The 22,562-nt window shown below is 51.0% G+C and overlaps 1 protein-coding gene across 1 annotated transcript; it reads right to left on the bottom strand.

The window, feature by feature from the left end:
- Positions 1 to 531: 531 nt before the first annotated feature.
- Positions 532 to 17,442, bottom strand: HEATR6 (HEAT repeat containing 6). The gene is made up of 20 exons (XM_086475013.1): positions 17,248 to 17,442; positions 16,178 to 16,285; positions 15,655 to 15,795; positions 14,571 to 14,686; positions 12,784 to 12,898; positions 12,398 to 12,499; positions 12,111 to 12,248; positions 10,692 to 10,984; positions 10,126 to 10,303; positions 9,609 to 9,815; positions 8,961 to 9,060; positions 8,357 to 8,715; positions 7,356 to 7,478; positions 6,694 to 6,780; positions 5,562 to 5,696; positions 4,277 to 4,399; positions 3,143 to 3,267; positions 2,369 to 2,465; positions 1,710 to 1,914; positions 532 to 1,249 (listed from the first exon to the last, which is right to left on the bottom strand). Exons 1-20 carry the CDS (start codon positions 17,440 to 17,442, stop codon positions 699 to 701), a joined length of 3,498 nt encoding a protein of 1,165 aa, XP_086331139.1. The 3' UTR covers positions 532 to 698.
- Between the last annotated feature and the right edge of the window lie 5,120 nt (positions 17,443 to 22,562).

The following is a 22,562-nucleotide window of genomic DNA, read 5'->3' on the forward strand; positions in this document are numbered from 1 at the left end:
ACAGGGCCCCAGGGCGGGGGCATCGCTTGACGAGGCAAAAGTCCAGCCTCGAAGGACCGGCGTGGGATTTTCTGGCTTACGCAGCACAGGACCATCCCCCTGGAGACAAGGAACGTCGAGTTTTTGGACTAGAGGATGCTGGAAGGCAGCAGCGAGGCAGAGGCCCGGTGGGAGACACCAGGAACGCAGACAGGCAAAGGCAAAGCGTGTTTGCTCCAAGCCAGCGCTCCAAGATTGGCATGTCGGGGTTTACTGCAGGAACACAAGAGTGACAACAGTTGCAGTGCCCAGAAAAACCAGAATTCTTCCAGACCCCTCCTTTGCAAAAACGATTTCAGCAGCAGTAGTAACAACGTGCTCTTGGATAGGCCGAGAGAACAGCCTGGCTGTGTAGAACACGCCAAGAAGGAAAAGCCATTTTGTTCCCCGAGTGGTATCACCGCCCCAGTTAAGCGCACAAACAAAACCAGGGGAGGACAACTTCAGAGTTCACTAAACACAAAAATAATAACAAAAAAAACGTTCTACATATTTTTCCCCCTCAGGCATGAATGACTTTAATAAGTTTAGAATAAATTGCTCGATACCAGCGCCAGGAAGCTTTTCTTCTGGGTGCCCTGTGCAAGGGGAAGCACCGCGTTCCTTCTCTGCGCCCGGGCAGAGGTTCAGTCCCTGGTCACCGAAAGAGGCGTTTCTTTCTAAGCCTCTGTCAACTGGGTGGCACTGGCATGGTCTGTCAAGATGCCTTCCAGGTAACCAGACACACTGCCCCTGGCTTTGCCCCCCAGCTGTTTCTCTACGCCCCCGAGATGGTCAATAGCTCCTTTCAAGGCTCTCTCCCTCTCGCGCCAGTCCGTGCGCAGCCCGGCTTCGCCCTCCTCGCTGCCAGACTTCAGGTACTGCAGGACGTAGGGTTTGAGGGCAGCCCCCGTTTCCCTGAGGGTTTCCCAAATGACTGGCAGGTCCGTGCTCTTGGCCAGGCCCAACAGATGCAGCAGAGCCTGGCAGATCTGCGTCCTGAGGCTGGCGCTGTACTTGAACTCCAGAAAGTCCTCGGTGTCTTCGCTCTTCTGCAGGGCCACCACCAAGGCGCTCCAGATCTGGCAGAACTGCTCAGTGGAGCCGTAGCACTCCCTCTTGCTAGGGATGGAGAGGGCCATGGCCGATTTGATGCGGACTTTAAAATTCTTGCAGGACTTCACTACTGAGGACAGGGCACTGTAGGCTTGCGTGGTCCAAGGAGCCTCTCCTGAAAAAGAAAAGAGCCCCAAACCCCCTTTTCAACCAGTCAACATGTACAAAACTGTAAATGCATCTCCTAAATACTTGATGGGTTTACTTTTACTGTATTTATTCTGGTCTGAATGAGAGCATCAGGAGTTATGAAATGAAAGACGAGTTAAAACCGGTTAATCTTCTGCAGTTTTCTAAGAGGAAAAGTGACGTTTCGCATCCGTTCACAGCTATAATCCCACCCTCACCCTCTTTTCTAACATGACAGATCCAGCTGAACACAGCACAGTAAAGCCCGTATCAGCATTCGCAGGGTCGGAGCCCATTTCACCGGCAAGAGTTTTGGGAAAGCTACGGCAGCAAGATTCAGCTCAGTTTGCTTTCTCCCTCTTCCCCAGCACGTTTGTAACAGAGACTTTATCATCGAAACCACAACCTGCTGTGCAAATCCAAAGCCAGGGGGACAAGTGACTCACCGAGTGGCAAGGCAGGGTTCTTAAACACATTCCCCAGCGCGTAACAAGCATTCCAGCGCACTTTCATAGTGGCCTCGCTCTGAACAGTAGAAATAAGGGCCTGAAGAGACTCCTCGATGGCTTCCCTAAACCTGGGGTTCGCTACGTGATACGGCTGGAGGAAGTGAAGCACATTCCCAAGGGTCCGGACCGCGTTACTCTTTACCTGGAACACACACAAAAACCCCACCAACTCTGGCTTTCAGCTTACAGGCAAAGCTTTCGTCAAGCCTGCTACGAAACCACGCTCAGAGCCAACATTTGGACCCATCTGGTGTCTTATCAGATGGCAACTTCCTAAATGCCACCAGCAAGACCATTCTGTGCCAGTGGTCCCCCTGAAAACAAAAAGCAGCCAACGAAAACACTCCTCCAGCGCTCTGGAAAAGCACGAGCAAACGCCCTGCAGGTCGAACGCCACGGGAAACCTCCAAACACCCGCCCCTCAAGAGAGGATGCTGAGCTGCAGCTCCCCATCCACTGGGGCAAAACACCCCCAACGGTAACTGGGGCCTTTTTCCCTTTTTTTTAAAGTAAAAATGCAAGAGGGTTTGTTTGTTTTGTTTTGTTTTTTAATAAAAACGCTGTGATAACTCCACCCTCCTTCCCCTCAGTCATACCTTGTCTCTGTCCTTGGACGCTTCAGTCGCAGCCTGTAACATTTTCAGCAGCAGCAGATCAGAAATTTCCTCCTGAAAACTTTGTCCCATCGTTTCCCTGGCGGAAGGATCGCACTGTGAACGGGCAGCTCGGCTGACCCATCCCCAAAGATGGGGCACAAGCCTTCACAAAGGCGTATGACCCACCTCCACTCTTGAGAGGGCTAATATGTAAGGCAGACCTTACTACATGTGACCGCTACGTTTATTAATTTAAAACCAAACTATCAATGCAAGAGAGCTGGTTAGCAAGGCATTAAGCCTGTAATAAAAAACAGAGGGCAACGAATTGCTCCGAGGCAATCCTGCAGCAGGGATATATGACAACTATTTCTCCTGTTAAAAGTGTAACAGTGGGTTAGACTTCCTTCTGTCTTGGGCTTGAGAAAGTGTTAAATATTTATTAATTTTACGTCTGTGACACGTTGAAAGTAAACCAGGGAACATGCAATTACACAAAGCAACACAGAAAAAATAGAAAAGTGAAAAGTAAACTTGGAATCTGCTCCAGACCTAATGATTAGAAAGGCCTAAACCCCAGCAGTGCAGCAGAACTCAGCCCCAGACGGATCCAGGACACTTCTAACACAGCGTCACACGCTGAAGAGCGGTTAAAAAGAAGCGTCCAAGCGACATTTGGGCTTTTTTGGTACCAAGCTGACCCAGTACCCGCTGTCTGACGCTACAGGAATCGGGGCAGAGGGGAGTTCTGCAGGCCAAGGCGTGCTTACGCACATGTTGATGATCAGAGTGTCTGTCAGGTTGCCCAGGGACCAAGCTGCTTTGGCACGGACGTTCGGAGACTTGTCACGCAGGGAATCCAGAATAGCGTTTGCCGTGTCTGCCACAAACATCACGTCCTGTAAGAGCAAAAACCGCCGCAAAGTTCGGAAGTTTTAAAACCCCAGGTGCTTTCCGTAGTAATTCCAGGTACATTCTGGCTTTTCTAAGGAAACCGATACCTGCACAGAGAGCAGCTCTGCTCACACACCCCTCTTTTTTAGGCGACAACTTTCAACGCGTCTGGGGTGCTCTCTGTACAGCTTTGTTTGAACTTTAATTAACAGCCTGAGCCTGCATGCTGACCAAGTTCACCACTCTTTTGGGTGGCTCCTGCTGAAAGGTTGCAATGTATTATTGCATTTCATTGGCGCTTTAATTACTTTGCATTTCAGCATAATTACCTGGACCGTCAGCCTTATACTCCACAAATCCCACTCTTAAGTAATTGCTTCTCCACCCTCCCTGTTGAGCTGCCTGGTCTGATCTTCCCTTCTGTGGCACATTACATTCCATTTTCGCTCCCTTGCCTATGGTAAAGGGTTTTCTTTCAAAATGTTTTGGAATCAAATCTCAATGTCAGCTACTGCATCTTTTTTTGTTTTGTTTTTTTTTGTTACAATCTCTCATTTAAGGCCACATTGCAAAACCCAGCATCTTCTGGCTCAGACAAGCCAAGTTCTGGGGTTCTTTTGTGGAAACAAACCTGCATTTTTCTCTAAATAAGGTTTAATTCTGAGTTTTAAGCAAAACTGAAGTCTTCACACCAAAAGCCTGTTAAACTCTACGGAGCGCTGTACAGTTGTTCCCACCTTCCCCGCTCTATCTCACCTCTTGCAGCTCCTTTGTGCCAACCTTCCCTCTCCCACTTCTGTCCCTGACAGCTCGGGGAAGATCCCGACCTCCCTCCTTTTGCTCTCACTTACAAGGCACTCCGGCTTCTGCTTCACCTCACCTAAAACTGCGCTGGTTCTGCTCACCACACAACCAAAAGCGAGAAGGAAGGCCAATTAATTCCAAAAGAACTCACGCCCCTTACGGCTCATCAAATTATAAAAATCACTCGAAATAAGACAGGCCAGTGCCGACCTGTCGAAGGCAAGAGAAGAGGATGTAGACTCCAAGCGCGCGGGCGGCAGCAGCTTTTACCAGGGGGTTCTCCCGGTGGTTCAGGCCAAGCAGCAGAGTGACGCACAGGATCTGCCGGTCATTCTGCAACGACAAGCAGCCACAGCCACCAGCTGAAGAGATCTCCGTCCCACCCAGCAAGACAGCTGACAGACACTCTGAAAGACCCCAATAGGTGGAAGCTACAGAAGCAACTGTTCAGAGCACACTCTTTTCTTTAGTTGACCGGCATTTCGGGATGCCACACAGGGAACGGGAATGCTCCCAGCAAATATGATCTTGCTGCTGTTAGAGAAGACCACCAAGGAAACCAAAATATTAACCATCACCCGAAGGCAGAAGGCACGGCCCATCAGAGGTAAACCACACTGGATGGGCTGCCTTTCCCTGTCCTGCTTCACTCTTTCCCCCTCATTAGCAAGGACAGCCAGGCAGGTTAAGTTCATCCTGCCCAGATTGTCAGTTTACCAGCCCATGACCAAAATCTTTGCTTCACCAGAGCGAAGGGTCAGAGCGGGCACCCACTTGACCCCACGTGGCCACGAGCGTACGGGATCAAAGTACAGGGTGATGAAGTACAGGCTGTACTTGGAGAAGCCAGACGGAGAATTCCAGAGATACTGCTGTACTAGCGATTCCCGGGCACATGAGATCTGGCAGAGCACTCCCCACCAAGAGGGGCACAGTGACACAGAAGGAGCTGCACAATGCAGCGGGGATACACTGCCAAGGCTTTCATGTCCACGAGCCTATTTCACGTTGCGAAAGGGGAGTAAGGCCAACCCATTTGTTTGCTTCTGCCAGGGCAATCAGTGGTTTAAAAGCCAGCCAAAAGAAAAAAAACCTGCATGCAAATCGGTGAACAACGTCAGTCCACGGCTGTTAGCTCAGCTGTCTGTTCAGAGACTTGACCAGCAAAATAACAACCCTTCACCCCTCCCTCCTGCAATGAAATTCTTGCCCTCCATCTCCTGTGCACCATTGCCAAGGCTGAGTATTCATGGCAGGGTCAAACAGCTTCTGTGACCCACAGTTTAATTGTTTTGACAGACTCATTACTCTCAACATTGCCTTCTCCAGCCTTCAATAGTCACAACTTGTTCAGAATGTTAAAAAAAAAGAAGTTCTGGAAGGTTTCTCTACCCTCTCCTTACAAGTTTTAAAAGGCTTTACACTACTGTAACCTGCAGACAAGACCAAAGCCTCAGCAGGTAAAAATGCCGCGCTTAAAGGAGTGTGCTCTCACCTGCAGGCTGCTGAAAGCTTCCGGCAAGATAGAGGACAGGGCATCGCAGGCGCTCGTCTGAAGAGTCGCGTGTGGCGAGCTCTGAAGAATGCCAGGTAAAGGGCCGTTTAACACCATCGTCCAAAAAGTGACAACCTGCAGGAGAAGCAGCCAGGTTTACACCCGAGTTCTACAACAGACTGCCTTTTCCTAGGACCATCTTTAACACACACTTACAGCAGGCAGCGTCATCATGCGTGAAAGCGATTACCACTGTTTGGAAGCCCAAAGTACTGAGCATTCAGAAACATTTTAAAGGTATTTTAGTGCCGCTATCAAGTACTTAGTCACTAAGTTCTGTTTGTTTCCTTCTCACGGCCACATACACTCAGATTAGATTGCACCAAGTAGAATTACGATTCCACTCTTGAATCCACACAGCTGGGTATTTTCATTTGCCTAAGAATTTACATTCATATCAAGTAACAGGAACTTGGTGCTGCTGGAGACGTTTCCCATCCTGCAGGGTCACTGGTGACCGGCTCGAAACTTAGCATATGCCAAAGACACTTTTAAACTCACCTTCTGTTCACAGAAGCAAAAAACTTAAACAGACCTACGTTACTGCTAGACTGCCAGTTGCTCAGCTTCTGCAAACTCATCCAACAGCCAGCCTCAAACCATGGGTTTTCCTGAAATCCCACGTATTATGGTTCTGGCCACTCTCTCTGCACTCGTGAGCAGCCAGAACAGGCAGGCTGGCTCTTGTAACCACACAAATTCATCAAAACTCTAAAAGCGTCTGTCTAGGTGTCATGCAGCGGTAATGACACGTGCAAAATCGGCGCTGCTCTTCCAGCTTTGGAAGCAGGCAGGAAGGGGAGGGGTGAGCAAAGGCAGAGAGGCAGGGTTAACAGCATGTAAGAGAAAACCAACGAAAAAAACCAACACACCTGCCTGCAGACAAAACCAAACACCAAAATAACGCAGGAAGTCCACAAAACCCGTACACATCAGCACCTACAAAGCTGCAGGGTACGGATTCCCTTTCTGCTTCCCTGCACTGGGTTTATCTGTATCCATGCCAGTGACTGCAGAGCTCAAGAAGAGCAGCTCAACGAAGAGGAATCTGCGAGGGAGCCCACACACTCACCACACTGACAGGTACCCTCTGATCAGGGGCAACAGCCGAGTCAGGTTTGTACTGCTGTAGCACTCCGGTGCCCAGCTCCTCCAGAAGCTGCAAGGAAACAAAAAGCAACTAGGGTCTTCACCAGGGATGACTCAAGTACCACGGAACTACAGCAACCTTTACCCAGGACTACACTTACTTACCCAGGGGACCAAAAATAAAAGATTCAGTATTGCCTTGGACTCTATTCCATCCCTGCTAGTGAAGAAATTAGAGGAAAAGCCTTTCTTACATGAAGTTTCCAGCTAGAACAGCATAACAAATTGCTGTGCAGAGAGGAAATCTTTCCTTTGGGTGCCAGGCTACAGTTCCTGCACCAGCTGATGCTGTCAGGGAAGGGACAGCGTTATCAGAGTCCTTGCATTTCCCAAGCTTCCCCGTGACTCAGCAGATCAACCAAATTCTGCTCAGAATTCAAGATTGGAAGCAGAAGGTGCCTTTCTCCAAGTGTCAGGGTACTGCCCTTCCCAAAGAGCTGCAGCAGGCACCAGCTCTTTACGGTGTGCTACACCACACGCACGCAGATGCTCTGACGCCCCTCAGGACTCATCTGTATTTGCAAAGCACACCGATAGATAAAATTGACTCGGTAAAACAACGCTGATGTTTCCTCATGCTCTTACTTTGGCTCCATGAAGCTGAACGGACGGATCCATTTCTTCCATGCACCTGCAAGCCACTTCTCCAAGTTCTAGGAAATAGCTCTGAGCCATGGAGAAATAGCCTTTTACAAGGAGAGCCAACACCTAAACACAAACAAAAGAAATCCCATTCAGTGTTTTGTTCTTCTATTAAACCAAAATACCCCAGATACACACACAGAGGATGTTAATGGGCCGATCAACACTGGGACCATATACTCAACTCTGAGGTAACAGATACACCTTGCAGCACAACTTCTAGAATACTAGAGCTAATTAAAAACCTCCCTGTTCCATTATCTTGTTCAAAGAAGGGCCACAAAAGCACTATCGGGTAGCAACAGAATGAATTATTTACTGTAAGTGAGGTCTCCTGTAGCTAAAAAACTAGGCAAGAGCGCCTGTAAGAGCAACACATTCTCCATCTCCTGTAACACTGCTGCTGCGCTCTGTGAAGCTGGATTTAACGAATATTTGTTGTTCCAGAAAAAGAGTGAGAGTCCTTGGGACGCAAGTTACAAAAACCTCACGATTTTCTGTGGTTACACGAAGAAAAACAAGGCCAAGTCTCACCACTCCCAGGTACTCCTTTAGTCACTCCGTAGTTCCTAGCAGACTGTTCTTTGACTGGTTTTTCCCCCACTGTTTTCTAGGAACACTTTAATTTACATTCTGTACGGAGGAGTTTGCGTGGGGAAGACTTAAAGCCTTCACCAGATGCCAGCACACACGACCAAAACCCACTTAAAACCAGCGAAGGGAACAAAAATCCCAGTCAGGTGAACTTGCTGCAGCAGGTTTACTATGGGACGGTTGGTTTTGCCGTGGCCACAGGCACGGAATCAAACGGTCACTGCTCTCCCAGTCACAGCAGCTCAGACACGCTGCGCTAGCAAAGGCTTTAGATCTCACGGAAAGGGCGAGGGGCGAAGGCAACCCACGACCGAGGCAACGTGACATTGTACCAAGCCGCTCGTCCCCACCTGCAGGGACTCCAGCCGCAGGGGACACGGTTCATACACGCTGGACAAGGACGGGAAGTTCGCGTCGCTGTCGGAACAGGAATCCTCTCTGGGCAGAACGATGATGGAAACGCAGAGACGGAGAAGCCAACACGGCTCTGAAGACGTCCATCCCGCCGGAGGATCTGGCGGCTGCCCTTCTGAGGGGAGGGCTTTCCTCCACTGCTCAGAGGAGTTCAAACGGTGAGGGCTTGCGCTACCACTGTTATTTAGCCCTGAAGAACTGGGCTGCTGCAAAAGTAACTGCACCTCTGGTAAAGGTGCTTGGACAGATACTATAGCCCCTAACAACGTGAGGCTAGACACTCGAACATTAACATCTGCAAGAAAGAAGAGGGCAGGGGAAGAAAAAGCCAGTCCGTTAGCATCTCGCTGACCCGCCAGCACCCTTCTTCAGCAGTTTTCAGACACGGCAGATCGTAACGTTTAATTTGACAGAAATACGTATGTTTATGTATTTAGGAAGCACAGGGCAGGGGGGGAAATCCACAACTATTTTGTAATAACCAATGTTGAATTAAGATACAACATAGACAAAGAGGCTCCAGCCAAACAGAGTGCAAACCTTTGTGACAAATGTATGGCTTGATCTGGTTCCAAACTCTTGTCAGCAACCCAGGTTTTAAACGGCTGTATGGTGCATTTGAAACCAAGTTTGCAAGGCACTGCAACACACAAGAGAACACACATGGAGCGGTGGTTACAGTGTCAGCCTGGCCTCCAACAGACTCGGTTTTACATTCCCAATTCAGGTCATTTAGACTGCTAATTACTCGAGGGCACCTGGAAACGACCGCCCCAATTATCTGCCGTTGGAAAACTGGTTACAAACTGCTCCCAAGAACAAGTATTTAACTACTGTGACCCACCATAAAGGAATTTCAATAGCCCATGGAAAGCTTTCTTTGCCAATTTGGATTCCAGTTTTAAAGCCAATGTGAATCTTCAGCATCATTTCATGGGTTTGTTCAGCTCCAAAAGGACTTCATGAATGAAATACAGGGACAAGAGAATTGTGCTGAAGAGAAAAGGAAACCTAGGGCTCTGCAGGAAGACTCAGTCAACGCAGCCTTGTGAGACAGCAACAGTCTATTTCCCACCACCACCCTAGTCCTCAACAGCTACAATAATTTCTGTGCAATCTGTCTTAGAGAGCTCGTCTAGAGACCAACACCATCTCTTGGGCAGCATCTGAAACATTTACAGCAGTTACCTTGACTATTTGTGTCAGTGTTTGAGAAGAGGACTCTGCCACCAGGGCCAGCAGCAGGCAGCGGTGCAGCTCCCGGATGCTAGAAGCAATAGTTACAGAGAAGGGGGTAAAAGCTCTCTTGTGATCAGTAGCGTCTTCAGCAACGGAAAGAAACTTCTTCGAACCTTCCAGGATGGCCGAGAGAACTTGAAGAGCACAGGTACGGGTCTGAAATGACAAAACGCTTCTCTTAGCCACTTTTAACATCTCCTTCGAGCTGATGGAGAATTTTAAAATTTAAGAAAGTCTCTTTCTCCAGCAAGGGAAAATTCAGCTCCAACTCGCTTTCCTCATAACTTTAAGCAGCACACAACCAATCCTTTGCTTCCTTAACCAGCCCATCCTCTTTCATTTCTCGTGGTACAGTGACCAAGCAAGGCAGGTGGCATAGCCAAAGTACTTACTGAAGGCCAGAGAAGACAACTCTTAGGATTAACATAGGAAAATACAATGTTTTTTCTACTCAGAACTGCCTCACCTTTGGAGACGGGTCCTTTAAAGCAATAGTCATCAAGGACACTGACTGGGGGCTGCCGATACCGGGTGCATCAGGAACAAACGCTGACCAGTAGCCATAAAGAACTCTCTTTTCTATCGATTTCACAGCAGAGAGGAAGCAGGCTAGAGCCCCTTGACGAACATTGGCTTGATAAGATCTTAAAGGCAAACAAAAAGATTAATGAAATAGCAGCACTGAAAAGTAATGGACTTAATCTCTTTCACGTACATTAGTGGCTAGCTGTGAGAAGGAATTTTTTAGGAGGACAGGAAGAGGAAGAACAAATTTACTCTCAAACCAACACCAATTACTGACTTCCAGTTTTCTTGTATCGCCACATCAAAAGGGAAAGTGATTTCCTCAACAGTTTTGATTAAGAACAAGGCACGAGGACCCTGTGGAAGCGTAAGAATCTGCACATGTGTAAAACTGGCGCTAGACCCACAGGAACGAAGGGCATGCTGCAGCACGACAGGCGAGCTGAAACGGTGCTGAACAACAGCACGCCTGCTGCCGCGCTTCGTGTTTACAGGAACAGCAATCACCTCACTTTGCTCTGTATTCCACCTTCAGCATCAGAATATTCCGACTCACTGCTGCTGATCCTTTTCCAGCCAGCACAAAGCGAAGACCAGGGATCCTTCCCGGCGGGCACGCGTGCAGCATCCGACCCTCGGGTCTGCGGGTCCGAACAAGGACTGGTCTGCACATCCCCCAGCTGTAATTTTGCCATCTCTGCCCCAAGGATCGATTCATTTCCTGCATCACCCAAATCTTCTCTTCCTTCTTCCCCAAACTCTGCCTTCCTTTGTTTCCCTTTGAACTTTTTTCTTCGGTTCTGTTTTAAGATAAAAAAAAATTTTTTTTAATCTTCTGAAATAGTCTCTAGAAAGATGAGCAAATATTTTATGGTTGCAAAGCTTTTACTAAGGGAAAAAGGTCTCATCTGAAAGCAAAACTAATTGCTAATCCACAATAAAAGCAGAGTTTAACATAACAAGCCATGCCCTCTGTACAGTGCATCAACATCAAATTATACACGTTTCCCAAGGAGATTTTAGTTGAGATTTCGTTTAACCAAGAGTTTCACAGCCTTCAGCATTAGTCTGAGGCAATGATACTGCACATAAGTGTGATTATTTGTACGTGCAATGCTGTACATATGGAAACAAGCACGCCTTTAGTGTCTGAGAGTTGGCAAATTCTGCTCATATGTAGCAACAGTGACACCAGTGCCATAATACCTTAGCGTAAGCAAGCAGTTTATATCTGAATAACCTCAAAAATTAAGCTTTGGCCTCTTCATTAGCAAGGCAAAAGGTTTCCAACAAAACATTAAAAATCATACTTCACACAACAGCAACTAAAGAACAGCAGTTCTTTTAGATTTACAGTAGGTATTTAACACCTAAAAAGAAACAAGTCAACATGACTACATCAATTTATTTTCTCTAATGTCTTTCAGATAATCGGTAACCCAAAATGTTTGCAGGGTTAAAAAATAACCTGTAGAAGGACTAAGCAGGACAGGCGGGCGAGGGGGGAGGAAATCAGACTGCGGATGGACTTGACTTCCCTAAGAAAGAGCCACAGTTGCGCAAGTGTTAGGAGAGAAAATGTAACCTACAAAATCAAACGCTTTGGCTAGTCTGCACACACCAGTCCCACGCCTGCCGGCCACGAATTCTTGGCTATAGAGGAGGAACGGATGCACGCAGCTTAGCTCAGAAAAACCCACCTCTGCAGAGCCGTTTGTTCTCCTCATCCCAGTTTACAAAGCAGTTTTACTCAGTGCAGAGATTTATACTCGATACCTTCAAAGCCAAGAAGGTGAAACGCACCACAGGCTGCGAGCACAAGCAGCCTGTCAGCCACTAACACCGCGCCAGGCGACGCACAACCGTGACAACCACGCACAGGATGAACCGCAGGCGCGCCGCAGGACCAGCACACCTTCAGCTTACCCCCGTCTGCTTCAGGGCGGCCGGTTCCGACGGCTCCTGTCGGACGGGCGAGCGTTCATCGTACTGCGGCAGCGGAGCCGGGTACAAGGCCGCGGGCATTTCTAGGCTCAGGCCTGGCAGTCCGTGAAACATACATTTCTACAACAGCAACGAACACGTGAGCATTCTGCCCCTTTCTGACGCACGAAGGTTTACGGTGTATTCACTCAGGTGTTCACCCATTTCCAGTCGGGCTTGTGACCTTCCAGGGTCTGCCTTTGTCTCCAGGGGGATTTTTAAGTACTTACCTTTAAGGCTGCAAGAAGAGATCCAATTTGGTCAGTCTGCATGAGTTTCATCTTCCCACCGTTGAGAAGCGACTGGATACCTTTCAGTGCATTTTGCAGTAGCTGAAAACCAAAACACAGAATTACTTACTTCTCCTGCCCAAACCACGGAAGGTTTACATCTTTCAAGTGATCTTCCAGGCAATTACGGTTTTGCTCAACAGAATTACTAGGACAGTTACTTAAGCGTGTTTATTTTAAAAAAAAAAAAATTGGACTAAAAAATTAGGCAAATTATATCACAAAAGTAGGCAAAATCTCTACTGACAATATTCCAAATTTCATATATTCCAGCAGCACAATCCCCTAATTAGTCCAGTATTCCACACAATTAGACTCCCACTGACCATGCAAAAAGTGATGTCGTCTACATCAGCGGTTTTTGAAGACTGCAGAACACTCAGGAAAGTTTGAAAACAGACACTTCGGTAGGACTCATCCAAGTACGGCTGCCCGGGCACGCTAAAATTGAAGCGGGAGACGACAAATGGCTGGTTTACAGACTGCCAATGGATCACACAAACTCAGATCCAAGCCCTCTGCCAGGCTGAGGAGCACAGCCCCAGCCGGGCAGGTGGCACTTCGAAAGGGATCAGCTCCACCACCGTGAAGACCCAAAGGAAACCTTCTGCACCAAGAGCTCCCGTCAGAGAGTGCCTTACACTTTCTGTGCCCACCTTCTCCATCACAATGACCCTCCAAGCACAGCTAAACAAGCTGTCACACTCATAAATGGTTTTTTTTAGGCAAAATTTGGCATTGAAAAGGGCCTAGAATGACTTTTGCCATTTCCCTAGTTTCGATGACGTCCGGGCAACCTTCATGTGCTGAAACATTTCAATATCCACTTGACTTAGCGCACAGAGAGAGGGCACTGCATCACCTCATCTCTGCTACCCTGAGTGCCATTTAGTAAGAGCTGGCCGTTGTTGCCGTGGATTTAGAGTCATTAAGCAAATTCTTTTGTAACGGATTCCCAAGCACCTGGTTCCAGCACATTTAATTACTTCAAGCCATCAACCCATGTTTGATAATACCCACAGGAAAACTAATAACGCAAGTGATTTTCCTAAAGTTAGAACTGGAGCACAGCCGAGGTTGGAAGGGACCTCTGGAGAGCATCTAGTCCAAGCCCTTGCCTGAAGGAGAGTCACCCAGAGCAGGCTGCCCATGACTCTGTCCTGTCAGGTTTTGACTGTCTCCAAGGACGGAGACTCCATGGCCTCTCTGGGCAACCAGTTCCAGTGTTTGACAATCCTTACTTTTTTCTTTTTTTTCTTATGTTTAATCAGAATTTCCTGTATTTCCGTTTGTGCCCATTGCCTCTTGTCCTTTCACTGGGCACCACTGGGACCCGTCTGGCTCTGTTTTTTTCATTCCCTGTCCTCATGTATTTATACACGGGAAGAGCCTCACTGAGCCTTCTCTTCTCCAGGCTAAACAATCCCAACTCTCCACACAGAAAAATCATCATGCCCCAAACTGCCAGGGGTTGAATTTATTTGCACTAATTAGTTCTTCAGACTTCATCTAGAAGTGCTGAAATTTCAAGCTTTTGTGTTTGTTTGGGTTTGTTTTGTTTGTTTGTTTTATAAAAAAAAAAAACAAGCCATCTGTTCAGGGGAACTACCAACCGAAAAAACTCTTTACAGCAAGTCCAAATATCTATTGCTTTTATCAAGTGCCTGCTTGCCCACAGTCTGGTTAGTCAAAATTCTTCCCACACAGCAGCTAATGAAGATTTGATGTTGCTGTGGCACCAGCATATTTACATGTGGAATGGAAAAATGGATGAACTGCAAAAGACTAACAGACAATCACTGTAAAGGCTTGTAGCTGACCATTTCTTACGCAAAATTAACCCAAAGAATGGCCACAGCCACCAGACAGCAAGCGCTCTTTCTGTTCTTCCCTAAACTAACCTCTGCAACGTTATTTCTGGAAGACTGAGAGTTTATGGTTTTATACAGATGATTCATCACCTTGGAGCACTAAAGTTTTACATTTCAAATTCACGCATGTACACCGTACTGGTCCCGAATTTGCTGTTCTAGCACAAACAGAGCAGAGCAGCGCTGTCAGATGTGCATCTTCTAAAGCATCCACTCCACCCTCCGGAAAGGCTCGTACGCACCCGAGACAGAGGTTTGCCATGCTGTGTACTGCTGCCCTCCTGAGTTCCACGTCTGGCTGAGAAGAATCACTGAACTGCACCAAGAGCCCAGTCTGGCCCAGCAAATCCGGGAGGTACTAAAACAAACCACCAAAAGGCATTAGGGGTCAGTGCTCGTCCCTCAGCTTCCTGGTTCTTCTGTTGGGCAGCTAAACGTTTCTATGCTACAAAAAGAGATTTGCCAGGTGCCACAGACAGATCACGTTTATAAAAAAATTACAGGAAAATCTTAATGTCCAAAGTTCTCTTATTTTGCATTAAAAAAGGTATCAATCATGAGCATAGTTCAGACTGGGTCCCAAGTCCATGCTTTCTTCCCAGACACAAAGTTAGCACCAAACTGCTGTGGTTACACAGGCTACAAACCCACGCAAGCTGGCAGCTCCCAAACCGTCAGCATCAGCACGCCGCGCTGCAGCCCGACAGCAGACCCTGCTCTGCAAGCTGCCAAGAGCTGGTGACAGCAGGAGAATCCAACGCACCAAACACCACCAGTCACGCTGCAGCAACGGGGAGCTTCGTGCAGACTTCAGGACTGGTACCTGAGAGCCTCCGCTTTGAAACGGCTTTGAGCCCACCGCACGCTCTAGATCTGGTTACAGGATAAATTCCAGGACCCTCAGCGGAGCCTGCTGAGTAACGTGCGATCTGAAGCTCCCCGTGTTCTTCCTGCCCGACACACGGACACACCAGGGCGGTCTGTCCGCAGACTGAGTCTGGTGCCCTTCTTTAATAGCGTGCCTTGGGCTCAAGCCAGGTAACGAGTGGTGCCTACAGCTACAGCCTGCAGGGAGAGAGGTGTTCGCCACGGCAAGAATCTGGTTTTCTCTTGATTATTAGTATAAGCACCTATGACACCTGAAATTCAGCTTTTCCATAACTATCAGTCACTACTTCAATGGGATCTAATCTTAGTGTGAAAGGTACGGCAATTTGAGAGTGTGATTCCCCCTCCCACCCCGAAAGAAAGAATAAAAAAGTAGTAGAAACAGCAAAAAGGGAACAAATATTTTTGTGTTTACTTTCTCTTCACTTGCAAACTCACCTTCTGGCATTTAGGCCCATTATTGTAAACAAGAGCTGCTAAGGCTTGCAGAATTTCAACGTGCGTCCACGAGTTGCACTGCTTAAGAGCAGAGATGCAGTAGGCGAGAAGGAAATCCAGGTTCTGCTCATCAACCGTCACCTGTTGTGACAGAAAAGGGCTGGGGTCAAGAAAACAGCACCATGTACCCCCAGACACAGCGGTTACAGACTCCGCTGTTGAAGTTGCACAGCACCAGCCACACTTAAGAACGGGATAAATCAACACCAGTGTCCCACAGCCAAGAGGGCTTCCAACGGTCTATCACTCCCAACCCAGAGCTGGTTTTACATGAGGAACTGTGCTAGAGCCACAGATCAGAACCTCAGCTAAGAACAGATAAGCAATACAGTGAAAATCCAAGAAGCTCTGCGTGAAGGTCGGCTCCATAGCCCCACAAAAAGACAGGAGGCCTCCCTGGCTTCGTGGGGGACCAGGGAGCCTGCACAGAGGGAAAGGAAGGACAAGGCCAAGCTTTTTGTACCTGAAATCTGTTAAGTAAGTGATGAATAAGCTGACAAACTTTGCTGACAAGATGTTCCTGATCAAGGTGAACCAGCTGACAGGCTTGGACAAGCAGAACACAAACATCCTGGAAAAGAAAGCCTCGGTTTATTATTTAGAGACTACAAAGCTAGGGTGGAAACCACATCGTCAGCTAAGACTTTGATGGCACAACCAGATCTGCATGTGGCTGCCACTAACATCAATACCCACGGATAACGTAACGAAACCAATGAAACTCCAGTGAGCTCCATCTCCCCACAGACCTTCACCCCGATGCAGGCATGTGCCAACACGGATTCAGACTGCAGGAGCGCTGCTCACACACCATTGAAACACTGGAGCAAAAGCAAAGCCAATTATAATGGCAAAAGAAAAATACAAAGGGAACAGAAGGGCAGGGGGGGAGCACTGTCCCAAAAAAATCAATTCATTCCAAAATGCAAAGTCTACTCTGGAAATAAAATGAAAAAAAATCGGTACTTCAGTGCTGTTTACAGCATGATAACAAAGTTTGGTGCGTTCCCAGCAAAGCAGTAGCAATGCCACATAACTACAGCGCTCAGCCATGAGGGGATTACTTTAAGACTTGAAAACTATTAATTGTTTGCACAGCAGACTACAAAAATTGCCGAGTCCCCCTGCCCGCTCGCTGCTGTCACCCACCACCTCCACCAGCACTCGCGGGCCACGCGTGCCGACCCCGGCGGGGTTGTGGCACAGGGCAGCAGAGCTCACCAGTCACCCAAAGCAGTGGGGAAGGGAGCCACGGGTGGGAGAAGGCAAGAGCGAACAGGGGTGCGGGGAGGAGAGGGGAAGACGTGCAGGAAAACCCTCGGCCTGCAGCGAGCCGGCCCGGGGGGGGCCGCAGGGTGGTCCCCACCGGGCGAGATGGCGGCGGGCCCTTCCATGCCAGCCTGCACCCACGCGTGGGTGTGCGCTCCTCGGGAAGGGCCTGCACACCCACCTTGAAGGCCACGCACACGCGTGTCCCCCACAGCAGCACTCACGCACGGGGGCGAGAGCCTCACGCCCCCCCCACCCCGGTACCTGCGGGCTGGGCCCGGCCGCCGGCGCCGGCCCGCAGCTCTCCGAGATGAGCTGGTCGAAGAGCAGGTGGAGCTCGGTGCGGCGGGCGCCGTCGGGCCGCTCCGCGCCGGGCTGAGGCCGCAGGGTGCCCAACCGCGCCAGGTAACGGCGGAAGGAGCCGCCCGGCTCCGGCTTCTCCGGTCCCGCCACCGCCATGGCCGCCATCTTCCGCCTTCCCGCCGGCGGCGCTATAGCAACGCGGAGCACTTCCGGGGCGGGGGGGGGCGGCTACGGAGGCCGGGCGGGGCCAGGGGACGCGGGACGCGGGCGGGGCTCGGGTAAAACCGGGCTGTGGGGGCGTGGGGCGAGCGGGGAGCCCCCGCCCCGCGGCCTCCAGCGCTCGGGCCTGCATTCGCCCCGCGGGCTCGTTCTTCACGGCGAAGGAGCCTGGGAGGGAGCGGCGGGGGAGCCCCGGGCCCGGCCCGCCCGCTGCAGCCAGGGCAGGGGCGCGGCCTGCCCCGGGGTGCGGGAAGCGGCGCTCCGCAGGGCCGCGGGGTGCGGGCGGGGGCGTGCGTCCGGCGGGCACGGGGCCGGCAGCGGGGACACCCTCACAGCTGTGTCGGTGTCGTACTCGCAGCCGTGTCACACTCAGAGCCATCACACGCTCACGGCCGTGTCGCGCTCACAGCCATGTCGTGCTCACCACCGTGTCACGCTCACAGCCTGTCACGCTCACAGCCATGTCATATAGCCGTGTCACACAGCCTGTCATGCTCAGAGCTGTCACGCTCACAACCATGTCACACAGCTGTTTCACACAGCCATGTCACGCTCACCACGTCACACTCACAGCCATGTCACACTCACAGCCATGTCACGCTCACCGCCGTGTCACGCTCACCGCCGTGTCACGCTCACCGCCGTGTCACGCTCACCGCCGTGTCATGCTCACAACCATGTCATGCTCACAGCCATGTCATGCTCACCATGTCACACTCACAGCCATGTCACGCTCACAGCCATGTCGTGCTCACCACCGTGTCACGCTCACGGCCGTGTCACGCTCACAATCATGTCACACTCACAGCCTGTCACGCTCACAGCCTTGTCATATAGCCATGTCACACAGCCTGTCATGCTCACAGCTATCATGCTCACAACCATGTCACACAGCTGTGTCACACAGCCATGTCATGCTCATCGCTGTGTCACACTCATCACCGTGTTGTGCCCATCACCGTGTCACGCTCACAGCCGTGTCACGCTCACAGCCATGTCACGCTCACAGCCGTGTCGTGCTCACCACCGTGTCAGGCTCACAGCCGTGTCACGCTCACCGCCGTGTCGTGCTCACTGCCATGTCACACTCACAGCCGTGACACACTCACAGCCGTGACGCTCCCGCACACTCACATCCCAGAAGGACACGGCCGTGCCCACAGGGCGGCGGGAGAAGCACGAACACCCGCCCCGCACAGTGACCGCTGCCCCGCGCAGCGACCACCGCCCCGGGTCCCGCCACCGCCCGCCCCGAGCCAGGCCCGGTGGGCCCGGTGGTGCTGAGCGCGGCCCGGGGCGGGAGCGGTGCCGGCGGCCGGGAGCACCGCGGTAGGTGGCACTGCCCGTCCGCGTTTGCGGCCACAGCGCCTGGAGCCATCCCGGCCGCTGGTCCCTGGCGGGGGCAGAGGCCTTACGGACGTTACTCCAGAGACCATCCGCACCTCACCCGGCATTAATGTCTTGCTGATGGGTAACAGCAAATGAACCGACGGCCTCCCGCCATTTCCTTGCGAATAGGATCCCGGGAGAGGGGCCAAGCACTGAAAGGCCCCACTTGACTGGGAAATCCGCTTGGAACGGGGACAGGCCGAGCGTTACTGCCCTGCTGCACAGGGACAGCTGCCAACGCGGGGACCGGCGTCGCCCAGGAAGGAGCGGGAGAGCCGCAGGGTCGGGGCGCGGTGTCCTCTCCTTCCGTGTCACAACCAGGCAAAGGAGCCAAGGCCTGGTACCTCACTCGAGACACTATCTCGCCTCCGGTTTGCCTCGCTTTACCTTCCTTTCATTTCCTTATCAGACTGAGCACCCCGAGTAAGACAAGTACGTGCTGTGCCACCGGCGCCATCGCCTTGGCTTTCTTCTTTGCCCCGGGCTGTCTGGTTGTGGCTAATTGCTCTGCTTCTTACCTTTATCGTTCCACTTATTCTTTATTATTTGTTCCCTAAAAGTCCCCAACAGGCTTCTGAGGCAGGCACAGTGAAACAAGTAGCACAGAGAGAGCCTCAAGCGTATTAATATCGCGCGAGGATGATTTTAGAGAGCTCTCTGCCACCCCAGCCCAGCCGCCGCTCTGGGGAGAGCAGCTGCTTGTTATCCTGCGAGTGCTCTGAGAGGAGGCGTAAAAAAGAGGAGCGTGTGGCCCCCTGCGCCACGGCAGAGCCTCTGTGTGAGGGTCTTCCTCACCGCCAGAAGGAACGCAGGCGTGGTTTTGGTGTGAAAGCTCATCAAGCGTAACGCAGCCACCACCCGGGGGCTGGTTGGGACCCTGCCACCACACCGGCCAGCTCCGGGGCCCGGGTTGGGATGGAGAGTGGGGAGACCCCCAGCACCCACCCTGCGGCAGCGCCTCCTGGCATATTGTGCCGTCCTGGAAAGCCTTTCCCGCACCCTCGGCGTCGGTGCGTTCGATGGGGTGGCCACATCGGAGCCGGGGTCTCGGCTGACCCCCGCTGCCGCCCTGCGACTCTGCAGCACCTGGGGAGCTGTGTTGGGTTTGAAATTCCAAAGCCAGGAATGTCCGTGTTGCCTTCCCAACTTCTCTGCTCGGCATAAATTTCTACGAAACCCCTACTCGAGGACCTTGTCTGGTTTTGTTCCTTTTGTCACCATTTTATTTTGTGATTTATTATTTTTAAAGCTTCTTAATACATATTTAAAGCTCTTCCTTTCTTCTTGTCCTCTGTTTTTAAAATGGTGCTGAAATGTGCGTTTTGACAGCAGCCCCCGCTTTTGTGAGGCCCTAATAAATCTGTGACTGAAAGCAGGCTGACGCTGCTGCAGGGGTTTATAAAGCAACAAAACCAGGCGAGAGCTGGGTAAAGATGCCGTGGGTTTAGGGAAGAATTCACTGAAGCCAGCAACATTACACTGAGACACATTTTACCAGCGCCTGGTAAAGCCTTCGCATTTACTCACCCCTCAGGACCCCCAAATGAGAGCAAACGTCGCAGTATCCAGCAGTGGCCATGAGGGTAAATAGCACAAGTCCTCGACTGTTAAAGGTTCTCTGCTACTATCATGCAAATACATCTGGTTCAGCAGCTCAGCAGCAGACTTCAAAGGACACAGAAGTCATTAGAATCGCAGTTCAAAGAAAAAAGTGAGCAGCTGGTTTAGGCCATCTGGTAGGGGACATAAAATGGTCTCTTTCTTCCCCGGACAGTCTATGAAATTTTCATCAATTGGAGGAACATCTTCCGACATTAACCAACATAATATTGTTAAAAATGTAAGTCTTAATAAACCATAAAAACTCATGTCTTAGGAAAACAAGGTAGCTACAGTCTGGTGGGTTTTTTCCTCCGCTGTAATACAGCGTGCCACCCTCACAATGTTAGGTTGGTGTTTTCAAAGCAAATTAGTGGGAACTGGATTCCTCAGCTCCTTTGAAGGTCCCAGGAAGAATGTGGACAAGATGGTTCCCCAGGCTGCACAGGAATCTTCTTCTCTGTTGATTTCAGGAGCCACAATGGGCTTAAAAACATGCGCAGAAAGTGTCCTCCCTGGGCTGCATCGCTTGGGCTCGTTTCTCCTGGGCTGCGTCCCACCAGACTCTTTACCAGGGAGCGTAGTGATAGGACGGGGGGGGTGACAGTTTCAAACTGGAAGAGGGGAGATTTAGATGAGATATTAGGAAGAAATCCTTCGCTGTGAGGCACTGGCACAGGCTGCCCAGAGAAGCTGTGGATGCCCCAACCCTGGAGGTGTTCACAGCCAAGTTGGATGGGGCTGGGAGCAACCTGCTCTACTGGGAGGTGTCCCTGCCCATGGCAGGGGGGCTGGAACTGGATGATCTTTAAGGTCCCTTGAAACCCAAACCATCCTGTGATTCTTTTCACAGTGTCAGCCGACCACTGCGCTGTGTCCCCGGACACGCCGTGGGGGAAACTGGCCCCCTCGCGGCTGCTTGCAGTGGGATCCGCGCTCCTCCGGGTGCCAGGGAGCGGGGCTGAGGCCAGGCAAACCCTGACAACATTTTGCCAACCCCGTTCAGTTACAGCTGAAACAAAACCCCACCTTCCTGCAGCCCCCCAGCAGACATCCTAGCCAAGAGGAATTCCAGCTCCAGCGGTGTGAGCACAGCTCAACAGAAACCCTGGATTTAGCTGCTCTGATCTCAAGGCCCCCAGGAGCTCCTGGAAATTGATATTCCTGTTGAATATATGGATGACTTCCTCGAAATTCAGGCAGGTGGTTTGATAATGCAGGGAGGGTGACAGCTGCCACGGGGAAGCCAAGCGAAAGAGGAGCCACGATAGGGAGCTCAAGGGCACGGCAGATACCTGCTGGTTTTGACAAAGTGATGACCTGGGAGCTGCTGATGGTTCTCCCTGCCTCCTCCTCGCCTTTCCGCTTTGTCAGCTGTGTCTCTTCCTGTAAAAGAAGAGTTCATCTGAATCTTACTGCTCTGGGAGCACAACTGGTCCAAAACACAGATGGGAATTTTGGGGGGAATTCAGTCCCAGGCTTTCCCGAATGCTGCTGTTTCTGTCAGTCCTGCCGTTGGTCCTCTTTCCTGGGACCGTCCAAATTTACCGACTTTTCGCTTCCTATCAGCAGCGTTTCAAAGCAGATGAGAACCACCTGAACGTCAAAAAAAATCCCCGCTCCTCTGACCTGCTCAAACCTCCGGGGAAGCCCACGTGGCTGCACCAGCTGCCTGCGTTTTGCCCGCACCGTGTGGAGCGTCGCGGTGCGTTACACACCGGTGTCACGAGCTGTGCTCTCCTCCCGAGCCACGCTGGTTCTCAGGCGACTCACTCAGCTTAGAGAGCAGGAGAGCAGCTGGGTCGAGGACAGCGGGACCAGAAAAGCTACTTGCCCCAGACCTGAGATCGGTGAAGGAGCAGGGGCTGTCCCAGGGAGCCCCCCCGGCCGCAGAGGGGTGCCTGCAAACATGCACCTGCGGGTGCTCCATCCCTGGGAGGGGGATTTAGCGAGTGCCCCTGCCTGCACCACGCTACACACCTACCATTCCCCAAAGGGACGTGCAAATTCACTTAGCATTATCTCCTGGAGCCAAAGGTGTCTCCCACTGCCTTCCCAGGGCTGTTTTC

The sequence above is a fragment of the Leptosomus discolor genome, chromosome 18 (genome assembly GCF_034619465.1).
Source record: "Leptosomus discolor isolate bLepDis1 chromosome 18, bLepDis1.hap2, whole genome shotgun sequence".
In the NCBI taxonomy this organism is placed as follows: Eukaryota; Metazoa; Chordata; class Aves; order Leptosomiformes; family Leptosomidae; genus Leptosomus; species Leptosomus discolor.